Source organism: Leptinotarsa decemlineata, unplaced genomic scaffold (assembly GCF_025532065.1).
Source record: "Leptinotarsa decemlineata unplaced genomic scaffold, Ldec_3_MD MMD2_P_RNA_scaffold_5, whole genome shotgun sequence".
NCBI lineage: Eukaryota > Metazoa > Arthropoda > Insecta > Coleoptera > Chrysomelidae > Leptinotarsa > Leptinotarsa decemlineata.
In genome coordinates, this window is record NW_027412532.1 from 21,959,704 (window position 1) to 21,974,240 (window position 14,537).

At 39.4% G+C, this 14,537-nt stretch overlaps 2 protein-coding genes and 1 long non-coding RNA gene across 3 annotated transcripts in view; 1 reads left to right on the plus strand and 2 right to left on the minus strand.

Annotated features, from left to right (window-relative positions):
* The window catches only part of LOC141480011 (uncharacterized), a 355,353-nt gene that overhangs the window by 231,572 nt on the left and 109,244 nt on the right, over positions 1-14,537 (minus strand). The gene's annotated exons all lie outside the window — the stretch shown is intronic.
* On the plus strand, positions 1,610-2,721 carry LOC141480009 (uncharacterized). The gene is made up of 2 exons (XM_074169686.1): positions 1,610-2,148; positions 2,188-2,721. Exons 1-2 carry the CDS (start codon positions 1,627-1,629, stop codon positions 2,575-2,577), a joined length of 912 nt encoding a protein of 303 aa, XP_074025787.1. The 5' UTR covers positions 1,610-1,626; the 3' UTR covers positions 2,578-2,721.
* On the minus strand, positions 8,303-10,093 carry LOC141487616 (uncharacterized). The gene is made up of 3 exons (XM_074186769.1): positions 9,545-10,093; positions 9,322-9,505; positions 8,303-8,313 (listed from the first exon to the last, which is right to left on the minus strand). Exons 1-3 carry the CDS (start codon positions 10,091-10,093, stop codon positions 8,303-8,305), a joined length of 744 nt encoding a protein of 247 aa, XP_074042870.1.

The following is a 14,537-nucleotide window of genomic DNA, read 5'->3' on the forward strand; positions in this document are numbered from 1 at the left end:
TTATTCCTAATTTGAATGATAAAAAGAAATATATCGTTCATTATAGGAATTTGAAACAAGCGGTCCGTAATGGTTTGATGGTGATGAAAACTCATAGAATTCTCAGATTCAATCAGTCACCGTGGCTGAAAAAATATATCGATTTAAATACAAATTTGAGAAATAAGGCTACCAATAAGTTTGAGAAGGGTTACTTCAAATTGAATATAAATTCCATATTTGGCAAAACGATGGAAAATGTAAACAATAGAAGAGACATTCGAATTGTCACACATTGGGAATCCATAAGAAGAGGTATGGGTGCCAATGCTTTGATAGCTCGTCCCAATTTCAAAACATTATCCATATTTTCGGAAGACTTTGTCGTCATACATATGGAAAAAGTTAAGGTTTGTTATAATAAACCATTGTATTTGGGGTTCAGTATATTGGATATGTCGAAAACAGTCATTTATGATTTTTTCTATGATGTCATCAAAAAACATTACGGACCACAAGCTTCTCTTCTCTATACCGATACGGATTCTTTGATACTGAAAATAATGACGGATAATTTTTATAATTTTATGATTGCAAATGTTGACAAATTTGACACTTCTAACTATAGGTTGGGTAATAAATTCAATGTGCCAGTTAGCAAATCGGTGATTGGAAATATGAAGGATGAACTTCCGAGTGATCCCATCATCAGTTTCCATGGCACCGGTGCGAAAGCATATCATGTACAAAGTGTGTCTGATGAAATAAAGAAAGCAAAAGGTATTAAAAAATCCGTTATAAAAAATCAAATTTCAATTGAAGATTACATTAGGATTGTTGAAACAGGCGGTATAATATTTAGAAAGATGAATGTATTCAGGAGTGATTTACATGATATTTACACGTTGATGTGCAATAAAGTCGCGCTATCACATAATGATGATAAGCGATTCATCATTCCTAATACCACCAAGACATTACCTTGGGGCCACAACGATATTGAATTCTATCAGACAAGTTCCGAACAAAATTTAAGAATTCTTTTGAATGTACTGAAAGATGAAAACAGTATAAGTGACAAGAAATTAAATTTACTCATTGCCTTATTGGAAGAGCAATCGAGTAATTGAATTTTTTCACTCATTATCTGGTTTGTTCAACAAATTGTAAAATTCATACTTGTGGAATATTTCAAACGAATTATCCTACCCCACTTCCACCCCCACTCCCATTCCCACCCGAAGTGGTAGGGAGCATACGGCTATAAAACATGAGGAGGAGGCCACAGTTCATCATTCGATTGCAGTCTTCCTTCGAAAGAAGCAGCCAACCTGAGATACCTGCCAGCCAACTTAGTTGAAAATTCCAAGCAGCTTGATGTAAGTACACACTTCCATACTATTTATATTATATTGTCTAATATTTTCATTTTCTCTTTCTAGAATCATGTCTTTTCTGAGGAATGCTCTGATGACCCCGATTACCACTCTCAGTGAGAGACAGTTGGAGGATGTAGAACGGAGGAGGGTGGTTGTCCTACAGGACATCATGGTACAACCACCAGCTGCACCACCAGTTGCAGCTCCCATTCCACCACCGGGGATGACTTCCACCCAGGAAATGGCGGCTCCCATTCCACCACCGGGGATGACTTCCACCCAGGAAGTGGCGGCTCCTGACTTGAAGTTCTTTTTCGAGGACTTCAAACCAACCCCCGAGGAGGAGATTGACCCCCCACCAACTTTGTCGACATTCAGACCAACTTCTTCGTCAGCACCCCAAATCGAAGATTTACTGAATGTGTACAACCCGGACCTGGACGAGTCTCTGGCGGATTTATCGCATCTTCAAAGTCTCTTATCGCCCATCGAACTATTGTCGCCCATCGATTCAGGGGATGAGTTCGAGAAACCGGTGAAGAGGGCCAAGAAGATGAAGAAGTCCGCACCTGTGAAGAAGTCCGCACCTGTGAAGAAGTCCGCACCTGTGAAGAAGTCCGCACCTGTGAAGAAGTCCGCACCTGTGAAGGCATCCAAAGCCAAAGGTGGGAGGGGTGGTAAGTTGAGTGCTTTTCGCAAAAAGTGTGAAAAGAACTCACCTTACGTTGGTTGGCCTACAGCACCCCTTCCAGTGATGGAGGTGCAGAACTTGGTGGAAGTCGTCGCCCAGGTCCATCGGGATGCGTCACCCCCTCCAGTCACCCCCCAGGTCCATCGGGATGCGTCGCCCCCTCCAGTCACCCCCCAGGTACGTGTTGAGCATTCCGAACAAGAGGTTGGCCCGGAAAATGTCCTTTCACAGACTGTGGTAGAGGGTAATAAACTCAAAGAGTCTATTACCTATGCACAGTCTGTGAAAAAGAGATATTTAAGGGAAAAGAAGGTTGTGGATGGTTCTGATTCCAGAAAAAGGGCCTTGATGGCGGATATTTCCACCATCGAGGCCCAGAAACTGGAATTAGAGAAGCGACTCTCTTTGCTTAGGGCGAAACTTCAAGAAGAAGATTCGCAACAAGGAAAGAATTTGGCTTACATCCAAAAATATGGACCTCTTGTTCAGGAATGGGATGCCATGTGCCAGGGGTTCCTTAATACCTAACCCCTTTTGTAAATATATTTTTGTTTAGTTTAAGTTAGATGTATGTTTAGAATAAAAAAATTGTAATTTTAGGAATATAATAAAAACTTGCATGTTAATTTTAAGGTTATGAATGTTATGAATGAAAAAATAAAATAAGGAATATTGGAGTGCATATCTATTTTGGTTGTTGCACACAAAATACTGCGTGGTTGGGGCAGTATTTATTCCTTCATTCTAGTCATTTTCTAGTCACATTGAAAGTGTGTGAATTGTAAAATAGTTATTTTTTCTAGAGAATAAATAAAGGTGATTCTAGTAATGCTCTGAGTATAATTCCAAAACCTTTTGACACTTCTCTCATCATTACTTCTCTCAACATTATTCAAACAAATTTCATTTATGTGAATGTGTAAAAATGAAATCATGAATCTAATGAATATTATATTGGATTAATTCCCCAATTCTCACATCAATACTTGAATAAATAACCTAGTGGGTCTTTATTTTTCACATATTCCCCTTCCCTTACTCTACCCCACTTTCTTCAAATCATATAAATAAGATTGTATTCTCAATATTCTTCAACTTGTTCGTTCATCATGAATCAAGCAACACCAATTATTCGGGAAGCTGATTCCACCAGTGAACCTCATTTTGCCCCACCAGAGAATTGGTCCTATGGTGACATTCAAGTTGCTGTAGTTGATTCAACATCTCCCGATGATGAATTCGATGGGTATTCAGATACAACAATAGAGCTGAATGAAGAACAAGATGTAACCTCAGACGAAGATGAGTTTGAACATGATGAATTTGCCAGCCCAGAACTTGTGGATCAACTGTGGCTTGAAGATCATCAAATCGCTCCACCAAATATCATCGTGGTGGTTGATTCTCCCGAACCTGACATCATCATTATAGATGATGATGATGATGATGATCAGGTAGGTTAGGTTAGGTTTTCCTCGGAGTGCACATAGTACCTGGTTGGTGCACACGGAATGCTGCGTGGATGGGGCAGCATTCAACCTAACCACTCTTTTTGGTAGTAGTGAAAAAAATAGGGCTATATCGGTACACCCTTGCGGTGAAACGTTAGTTGTTTCGCTATAAAACGAACTAATTAGAAAATGGAAACAGTTAATCATTATCTTTGAATATCTTTGGAACATTATTTTAATAATGTTGATAAAAATTCGTATCATAAAGAAATTTCAAGCAATGTATATTCGGATAAGTAACGAAGGGAAAGGTTGTATAGGCGATCGCGAAGTGATCGCTTCGCGATCGCTTCACGATCGCTTCGCGATCGCTTCGCGATCGCTCAGCAGGCCGCTTCGCGGCCTAGGGCGCTCAACATCCACCACTTGCATCCGGGGCGCGTTTTTTGCGACCCCCACCTCCCCCCCACTCCGCCTCCCACTATACCCCCTCCTGTGCAAGAGTATAAATGTAGGAGTTCCTCAATGTAATCTTCAGTTGAGTAGCTATCGTCAGCATGTCAACATACCAGGAAGCCGATTCCACGACCGGACCCCAGGCGGAAGAACCTACAGCGCCACTCCCGGATCTTCAGTTGGAGGATTCCGATATGGAGAATCCAGATATGGAGGCCGACTTCCACCCGCTTTGTGTAGAACATCACGCACTTTCTGAACGATCCCAGAACCAAAAGCTATCACCTTAGAAGCTTTCAATATTTTTTTAACTTTTTTTTTCTTAATAGAACGCTTTTTCTTCGGAATGTGTGACTGCTTGGGAGATGAGTCACAACCCATTCTCTTCAGGCTCTGCTATATTTTTCAAACGTTTATTTTCCATATCAAAGTTTCCATCGGTTGTTAATTTGAAACCAACTCCAGGCTGCCCACGCAAAACAGTATTTGAAACTGCCTTACTTCTGCGACCAAACTTATCGATGCTTCCTTTACTCATTTTCTTTATGATACACTAATGACAGTCATCGATGTTCTGAATCAACGTATGAGAAACGATGATTGTTACTAATGACTGTCGTCGATGTTGTGAATAAATATATGAGAAATGATGATTATTATAGCTTTATCAATTCCAATTTGACTATTATTTTTTCACCATTGAAATTGATCAGATTACCATTATCATCCAATATGCGAAGAGTGATATTGTCGAGGTACTGACGACCACCAGGTCGGATTGGCATATAAATAATATTTTGTGGCTCCTTGGTGAGTTTGTAACCGGGCTCTACATCAATATCAAATTCAAAGATGCTATGGATTTCATCGCCATTCGAATATGCTCCAGCTGTGACATTACAATCCACACGAATAATCCTCACCTTATTGATATTCACGGGCAATGTTGATTCATGTATTTCACCACAATTGAAAACATTGTCATCGAATCCTAGAAGTTCAGCAATGCTGTTTTCATGTTTGAGATGAATGTAATATTTCGATCGCATTTCACATTTCAGAGTGTTGTTGTTTGCACGTAGGAGAAATACTTCGTCGATATTTTCTTCAATTCCATTTTCTAGTTGCACTTCTTTGGATTTCATGAATCTTTGAATCACCTTATTAATTTCATCAATTTCATATGCCCCAGGTGGAATTTTTATAATAGTGGGGGGTGAGATAATTGTCTTCGAATAGCCGATAACATTATTCTTAGCATCTACATTGAATATGGAATTGTAGGAGTAGAAACCATGTAATCCCAGACCATAATTACTATTGGTATCCAATTCGATGGGTGGGTAGAAGTTGGCACTCAACTCGCTAGAGTATCCCGACAATGAAAACGTGCGTGACATGACTGACGAATTTTCGATGATTCATGTCTTTTTATTGCTGACAGCAGAAATTGTGGACCAATCGTCGCTTTTTCGGTGGTCTATCCATATCATTATGTGTGACTACATTTACATCATTCACTTTACAATAACAACAAAAAATTTTTCTTGTAGGTGGACCATCATTCATATCGGAATTACTACTGCTACCGCTGGAATCATTGTAATGCTCTTGACAGTACTGATACTTCAAGACATCAATATCATTTTGTAGGTTTTGTGGTAACTTATCCCATACAGATGCAATTTCATGTGATGCACACCCAATCAACACCTCTTTCGGCATATCAGCGAGTTGTTCTTTACTCATTTTTTGTAAAGTGCGTACTCTGGAATATGCGATCAATGAATGACTCATCCTCTTGATACTCTCCCTATCCTGTACTGGTGTTAACTCCATGTCTTGTTCTGAAGAAACTTCAAACACAAATGGCCACACCATACTGTGTTGAATCGTTGTTCACGCTTATAGTTATATGTGATAGTATTGATAGGATTCGAACCCATATAAAAATAGTGAATCAGTTCTTTGGGAGGGGGTAAATCGCCAAAACTATCAAAATATTTTATCGAAGTTCCCCTTTTTCTATATGCTACCCAATGTGTCCCTTGACCATGTCGACTATCCAAATTTACTATGGCAGATTCATATCGGAGTGGTCCTGATTTTGGTAAATCGTCACGCATATATACCCCCCGAAAATATGGAATCGTCATTTTCTTAGCGTAATAGTTGAGGTCGATATTGGAGAGAGCTCTTTTAGGTAGCAAATTTATGAGTTTTTTGAATTTTGAGGTTTCAAATAGACTCCTAATCCTTTGCGGTAAGGCTTCAAGTAGATACCACTTCCTTGTTTACCTATAGCAATTGCCTCCATGTGTTTATTATGGCGATTTGTCTCACTCAACTGCTCCCTACTCGCTTTTGCTGCTTGAACTGCATCGGTGAGTGATTGTAAACTTCAGTCAGTATTCAAGTATCACCACAAGAATACATTAATATGTCTGCCCAGAGAGCTGCTGTGTTAGCATTATTATCTCAGAGAGATATTAATAACCATGAGCTGGTGGAAGAGTTTGAAGACGTTGGACAGATAGTGGGTGTTGACGAAGAAAATGATGGTGGAGATATGCAGTATGAGGTGAATGAGCAAGGTGCAGAAGGTGGCTTAAATATCGAAGACGATGAGGCAATTGAGCAAGGTGTTGGGGATTTAGACATTGATGATGATGAAGAAGGTCTTGTTGAAGAAGAAGATGAAGGTATCGCAACAGATTCGACTCACGAGACTGACGACAGCGGAGTAGTTATTGGCAATGTTGAGTGGTTGGATATCACTGAGACATTGGATGATCCGTTAGATTTGTATTGTGTAACGGATAGCCATGTCAGGATCAAAACGATTGACGGTGAAATAGAGAAGTTGTGTTGGTGTTGCTTCCGCTTTTATTCTGTGCGGAATAACAATGGAGGGTATTATGAGCACGTCGACATTCATTACACCGCCCGCTTCATGGAGATGGGGCAAACATGGTGTAAAGCATGTGATAGGCCTTTGACCAACTTTAGGAGAATAGCCGTCTGTATCATATGTAACAACACCCCACCTCTGGAGATGTAACCGTGGACCTTCGGGTCAACAAAAAAAAACAGCCCTTTTCAGGGCTACATTATTTAAACAAAGAGTAGATATCTCATAATGAGATTGCAACAACACCCCATCTGCGGAGCAGTTACCGTGGACTTTCGGGTCAACAAAAATACAGCTCTTTTCAGAGCTACAAACAAAGTGTAGATATCTAATAATAAGATTGATCACTCAGTCAAAGAAATAGAATATTTTGAGTGTCACATAATCATACGAAGAGTAGTTTGTAATATATGGATATACCTCTAAAATGTACATCCATATACATATGAGGTATGCACAAATGTGTTATAGAATATGTAAGTTCTCTGAATATCTTATCTTTGTAAAATAAATCACATTGAAAAATTATTGTTTAAGCGTCCGAGTGGATTTGAATCTGTTTGATAACATACTAGCTCTCTCTTATCTGAACAATTGCAGAATTCATGTCAAGATTTGGAAATATAATTTTCATGAGACAATATTTCAAATTCGAGGGGTGTTTATTCAGAGTAGTCAATAAGAGTAATTGGTATTGTAATTCAGAATATTTATTTCAAAGGTGGAAAGGAGAGAGGGAGGTAGACACTGCCCCAACCACGCAGTGTCTCGTGTACACCAACCAAACAAAATGTGTACTCCGAGGAAGGATAAAGGATGGGTGAAATAGGGAAAAAAATAGGGAAAAAAAAGGAAAGGATTACAAGTCGTCGTCGTCGTCGCTGTCATCGGGTCGGGGGAAGTACTGCCACATCACCGAACCCTCAGAAAACGCCATTTCCTCCGCAAATGCGTCGTCGTCCCAGAGATCGTCATCATCATCATCCGAGCTGCTCGAGTCTTCGGAGTGGTCTTCGGTACTGGTCACATGCAGTACCTGGACCGAAGATGTGGAAGGGTGATGAGGCGTGGTGGTTGAATCGGCCTCCATATCTGGATTCTCCATATCGGAATCCTCCAACTGAAGATCCGGGAGTGGCGCTGTAGGTTCTTCCGCCTGGGGTCCGGTCGTGGAATCGGCTTCCTGGTATGTTGACATGCTGACGATAGCTACTCAACTGAAGATTACATTGAGGAACTCCTACATTTATACTCTTGCACAGGAGGGGGTATAGTGGGAGGCGGAGTGGGGGGGAGGTGGGGGTCGCAAAAAACGCGCCCCGGATGCAAGTGGTGGATGTTGAGCGCCCCAGGCCGCGAAGCGGCCTGCTGAGCGATCGCTTCACGATCGCGAAGCGATCGTGAAGCGATCGCGAAGCGATCACTTCGCGATCGCCTAGTTCTGGGCTGGCAAATTCATCATGTCCAAACTCATCTTCGTCTGAGGTTACATCTTGTTCTTCATTCAGCTCTATTGTTGTATCTGAATACCCATCGAATTCATCATCGGGAGATGTTGAATCAACTACAGCAACTTGAATGTCACCATAGGACCAATTCTCTGGTGGGGCAAAATGAGGTTCACTGGTGGAATCAGCTTCCCGAATAATTGGTGTTGCTTGATTCATGATGAACGAACAAGTTGAAGAATATTGAGAATACAATCTTATTTATATGATTTGAAGAAAGTGGGGTAGAGTAAGGGAAGGGGAATATGTGAAAAATAAAGACCCACTAGGTTATTTATTCAAGTATTGATGTGAGAATTGGGGAATTAATCCAATATAATATTCATTAGATTCATGATTTCATTTTTACACATTCACATAAATGAAATTTGTTTGAATAATGTTGAGAGAAGTAATGATGAGAGAAGTGTCAAAAGGTTTTGGAATTATACTCAGAGCATTACTAGAATCACCTTTATTTATTCTCTAGAAAAAATAACTATTTTACAATTCACACACTTTCAATGTGACTAGAAAATGACTAGAATGAAGGAATAAATACTGCCCCAACCACGCAGTATTTTGTGTGCAACAACCAAAATAGATATGCACTCCAATATTCCTTATTTTATTTTTTCATTCATAACATTCATAACCTTAAAATTAACATGCAAGTTTTTATTATATTCCTAAAATTACAATTTTTTTATTCTAAACATACATCTAACTTAAACTAAACAAAAATATATTTACAAAAGGGGTTAGGTATTAAGGAACCCCTGGCACATGGCATCCCATTCCTGAACAAGAGGTCCATATTTTTGGATGTAAGCCAAATTCTTTCCTTGTTGCGAATCTTCTTCTTGAAGTTTCGCCCTAAGCAAAGAGAGTCGCTTCTCTAATTCCAGTTTCTGGGCCTCGATGGTGGAAATATCCGCCATCAAGGCCCTTTTTCTGGAATCAGAACCATCCACAACCTTCTTTTCCCTTAAATATCTCTTTTTCACAGACTGTGCATAGGTAATAGACTCTTTGAGTTTATTACCCTCTACCACAGTCTGTGAAAGGACATTTTCCGGGCCAACCTCTTGTTCGGAATGCTCAACACGTACCTGGGGGGTGACTGGAGGGGGCGACGCATCCCGATGGACCTGGGGGGTGACTGGAGGGGGTGACGCATCCCGATGGACCTGGGCGACGACTTCCACCAAGTTCTGCACCTCCATCACTGGAAGGGGTGCTGTAGGCCAACCAACGTAAGGTGAGTTCTTTTCACACTTTTTGCGAAAAGCACTCAACTTACCACCCCTCCCACCTTTGGCTTTGGATGCCTTCACAGGTGCGGACTTCTTCACAGGTGCGGACTTCTTCACAGGTGCGGACTTCTTCACAGGTGCGGACTTCTTCACAGGTGCGGACTTCTTCATCTTCTTGGCCCTCTTCACCGGTTTCTCGAACTCATCCCCTGAATCGATGGGCGACAATAGTTCGATGGGCGATAAGAGACTTTGAAGATGCGATAAATCCGCCAGAGACTCGTCCAGGTCCGGGTTGTACACATTCAGTAAATCTTCGATTTGGGGTGCTGACGAAGAAGTTGGTCTGAATGTCGACAAAGTTGGTGGGGGGTCAATCTCCTCCTCGGGGGTTGGTTTGAAGTCCTCGAAAAAGAACTTCAAGTCAGGAGCCGCCACTTCCTGGGTGGAAGTCATCCCCGGTGGTGGAATGGGAGCCGCCATTTCCTGGGTGGAAGTCATCCCCGGTGGTGGAATGGGAGCTGCAACTGGTGGTGCAGCTGGTGGTTGTACCATGATGTCCTGTAGGACAACCACCCTCCTCCGTTCTACATCCTCCAACTGTCTCTCACTGAGAGTGGTAATCGGGGTCATCAGAGCATTCCTCAGAAAAGACATGATTCTAGAAAGAGAAAATGAAAATATTAGACAATATAATATAAATAGTATGGAAGTGTGTACTTACATCAAGCTGCTTGGAATTTTCAACTAAGTTGGCTGGCAGGTATCTCAGGTTGGCTGCTTCTTTCGAAGGAAGACTGCAATCGAATGATGAACTGTGGCCTCCTCCTCATGTTTTATAGCCGTATGCTCCCTACCACTTCGGGTGGGAATGGGAGTGGGGGTGGAAGTGGGGTAGGATAATTCGTTTGAAATATTCCACAAGTATGAATTTTACAATTTGTTGAACAAACCAGATAATGAGTGAAAAAATTCAATTACTCGATTGCTCTTCCAATAAGGCAATGAGTAAATTTAATTTCTTGTCACTTATACTGTTTTCATCTTTCAGTACATTCAAAAGAATTCTTAAATTTTGTTCGGAACTTGTCTGATAGAATTCAATATCGTTGTGGCCCCAAGGTAATGTCTTGGTGGTATTAGGAATGATGAATCGCTTATCATCATTATGTGATAGCGCGACTTTATTGCACATCAACGTGTAAATATCATGTAAATCACTCCTGAATACATTCATCTTTCTAAATATTATACCGCCTGTTTCAACAATCCTAATGTAATCTTCAATTGAAATTTGATTTTTTATAACGGATTTTTTAATACCTTTTGCTTTCTTTATTTCATCAGACACACTTTGTACATGATATGCTTTCGCACCGGTGCCATGGAAACTGATGATGGGATCACTCGGAAGTTCATCCTTCATATTTCCAATCACCGATTTGCTAACTGGCACATTGAATTTATTACCCAACCTATAGTTAGAAGTGTCAAATTTGTCAACATTTGCAATCATAAAATTATAAAAATTATCCGTCATTATTTTCAGTATCAAAGAATCCGTATCGGTATAGAGAAGAGAAGCTTGTGGTCCGTAATGTTTTTTGATGACATCATAGAAAAAATCATAAATGACTGTTTTCGACATATCCAATATACTGAACCCCAAATACAATGGTTTATTATAACAAACCTTAACTTTTTCCATATGTATGACGACAAAGTCTTCCGAAAATATGGATAATGTTTTGAAATTGGGACGAGCTATCAAAGCATTGGCACCCATACCTCTTCTTATGGATTCCCAATGTGTGACAATTCGAATGTCTCTTCTATTGTTTACATTTTCCATCGTTTTGCCAAATATGGAATTTATATTCAATTTGAAGTAACCCTTCTCAAACTTATTGGTAGCCTTATTTCTCAAATTTGTATTTAAATCGATATATTTTTTCAGCCACGGTGACTGATTGAATCTGAGAATTCTATGAGTTTTCATCACCATCAAACCATTACGGACCGCTTGTTTCAAATTCCTATAATGAACGATATATTTCTTTTTATCATTCAAATTAGGAATAAGTTTGGGTATTTTGGACTTTGAACCAGGTGGTATAATACTTTCAACCAAAAATGGTAAATCCGAATGTAGATCGTGTAACTCGACAGGGTAATGCACATCTACTTCAAGTATGTATCCTTGGGGGCTATCATCTGGAATACTATTGATATCCAACTGACATATTTCACTGGCGGTCAACTAAGTGAACCCACCAAAAGGTAATGATTGAGACATGCTATGACCATACAGATTTGTTGCATCCAAATACATTATGAAAGATGAAGGTTCTTCGGGATTATAATTTGGAAGAAACTGATTGTTTGCAATATGCTTTCTCTCCGAACACTGGCTTACACCACCACGTATACCGTTTTGGAGAAAATGCACCATATCGATATCAGTTAATAATTCCAAGTTGACACCCGTATACTTCAACATAGCATCCCAAGAAAGACCTGGAGAAGTGAAATAGTGAGCAGGATCCAATTTATATGTATCTAAACTCATATTTCTAAAATTTTCAAAAATATCGCACAACAGTAGAACATCAGATTTTAGGTATATGTCAGAATATTCACCCAAATCTTGACAATTGAATGTGTTCCATACCTGCTTTACTCTATCATAATCCTCATCAGAAACATGTTTTTCATTTAATTTATCATAAAAGTCCACCTTTGATGGTATACTAGAATAATTTAATTTATCTAAAGAATCGATAAAACTGTACGGAAAAACACCTTTCTGCCTCATAAGTTTGAATTTATCCTGTTCCGGAAAATATTTTCTTGTTTCCACAAAATGTTTTTCATCTAAATTGTCACCTAACTCTTGAAGGGAAGCAGCCATAAATTTAAAACTATCGATGAACCTTAATTTCAAAAACTTATTTTTCATCACTCCATTGTGATCTACTATTCTCTCCATAATTATATGTTTCGTGAAGGAAACATACTTTTCTTTAGTTTGAACAATGACATCAACTTTTGTTTTGTTTGTGCATAACTCTTTTATGAACAAATGACAGTCATACCCACTGAGATTATGAAAAATTATGGGTATAAAGTTGGGCAATTTGAAATTGAGGTTACAAATACTATGTGCAGCTCCATTTCTTTTTTTCCCCGTTAGATGGCAGTGGTCACGCACCTTAATATCACCATCACCGAATGGTTCTCCACATATACCACATGTGGCGGCAATATTGAAATCATGCTCTTCCTCATCAGTCAATGGACTCATTGGAATGACTTTCTTCAAATATTTGTGATAAATATTGGTGACATCAGCCTCCAAGTTTGACACAAACACTTTAGCTGCATCAGCACCTCTATATAGTACAAATTTAGATATAGAATCATCAAAAGAGCACTTTATGAGGTAAGAAAAAGCATATGGTTCATGAAGATATGTTCGATTTGTATAAGAGTTAGCAGGATTTGGCTCATTAGTATGCACTGGTTTCAGAATAGATTCGAAATCAGCATATACAACGAATGGAACCCTCAACTGTTTCTCGATATTTTCAAATTTCAAAATATTCTCAGGTACCCTTTTACCAAATTTATCAACCCTGAAATTTGTGGATGGTGTCGTTGTCGATATGTGATTACAATCATTCAACTGATGTCGCAATAAAGTTCGTTCATTATCAAAGTACAATAAACAACCATCACAAAAATACTTTTTATGACCACGGGCAGATATTTGTGATGATACTAGTCTCGATAAATCCTTAATCCAACAATAATGACTATTACCAGAATCATCTGTGATAATCAACAGATTAACATGACTATTTAATCTACGTTTAGAATAGTGTAACGGACCCACAACTTCATATTCAATTCTACCATTTTTAAAAACATTTTCCAACCCATAAACATTGATAGAGCAATCGTTCATAACCTCAAACTTAGGAATATCTTTCAACTTAACTGGAAATTCCATACCTGCTACATTCAAGACGGTTGAGAAGTGGGGATATGATGAAATTTCATTAAGTTTCTGACTGGCAGGGTATAAAGCTGAAGTCACAGCCCACGCAAAGCAGCACTGATCTTGATTAAGAACATTCACCACACTTTTCTTCAATTCGATGAACCTTGGCAATTTGATGTATGAAGACCCTCCGAAGGGGCTATACTTGTTGATATTCACCTCCAAGTACAAAATTTTCTCAATGGTCCAACCTGAAAATATGGGTTTTCTCTATAAGTCCATCATCATCAACATTTTGACTAGATCACATACCTGAATCCCGATCTTGAAATTCCGCTGCTTTAACAGTTAAACTATCTGCAAAACTGCTATAAACCACATCCAAATCATTCGATTGATCAATTACTTCATTGGGACTATTAAATGATTTGATGTCTGAAAGATCCTTAGTTTGCAGACTGTACCGCCCAAACACTTCCATGTTCACTTTCATGCATTTATGGATATCCAACACTTCTTCGAGTAGTTTCACTACTTTCTGCTTAATTTCATTGAAGAATGTTGGGTAATCCATGTGGTGGTTTTCACTGTCCACTCGGTAGCTCACAATTCGACACTTGAAAGCTGTATTGACAATTTTCACACCTTCCCCATATTGAACACATGCATTTGTTCTGTGCTGCAACGTCCTCCGATGTACATTCATCTGATCGCTTGCAATAGTCAAATTGCAGCAAACGCATGTTTGCAGTGTTGGAAGTGCTGGGGGTGTCAACCGTTGCCTCTTCGATGTTGGAGGTCCATCACCATTTGCGGGTGTGCAGGAATCCCGCTGATGACGACGTAGGTTGTCACTACGAGTGAAACTTTTTTTACAATCAACGCACGAATACATCTTGTATATAGAAATATCTACCGTACGAT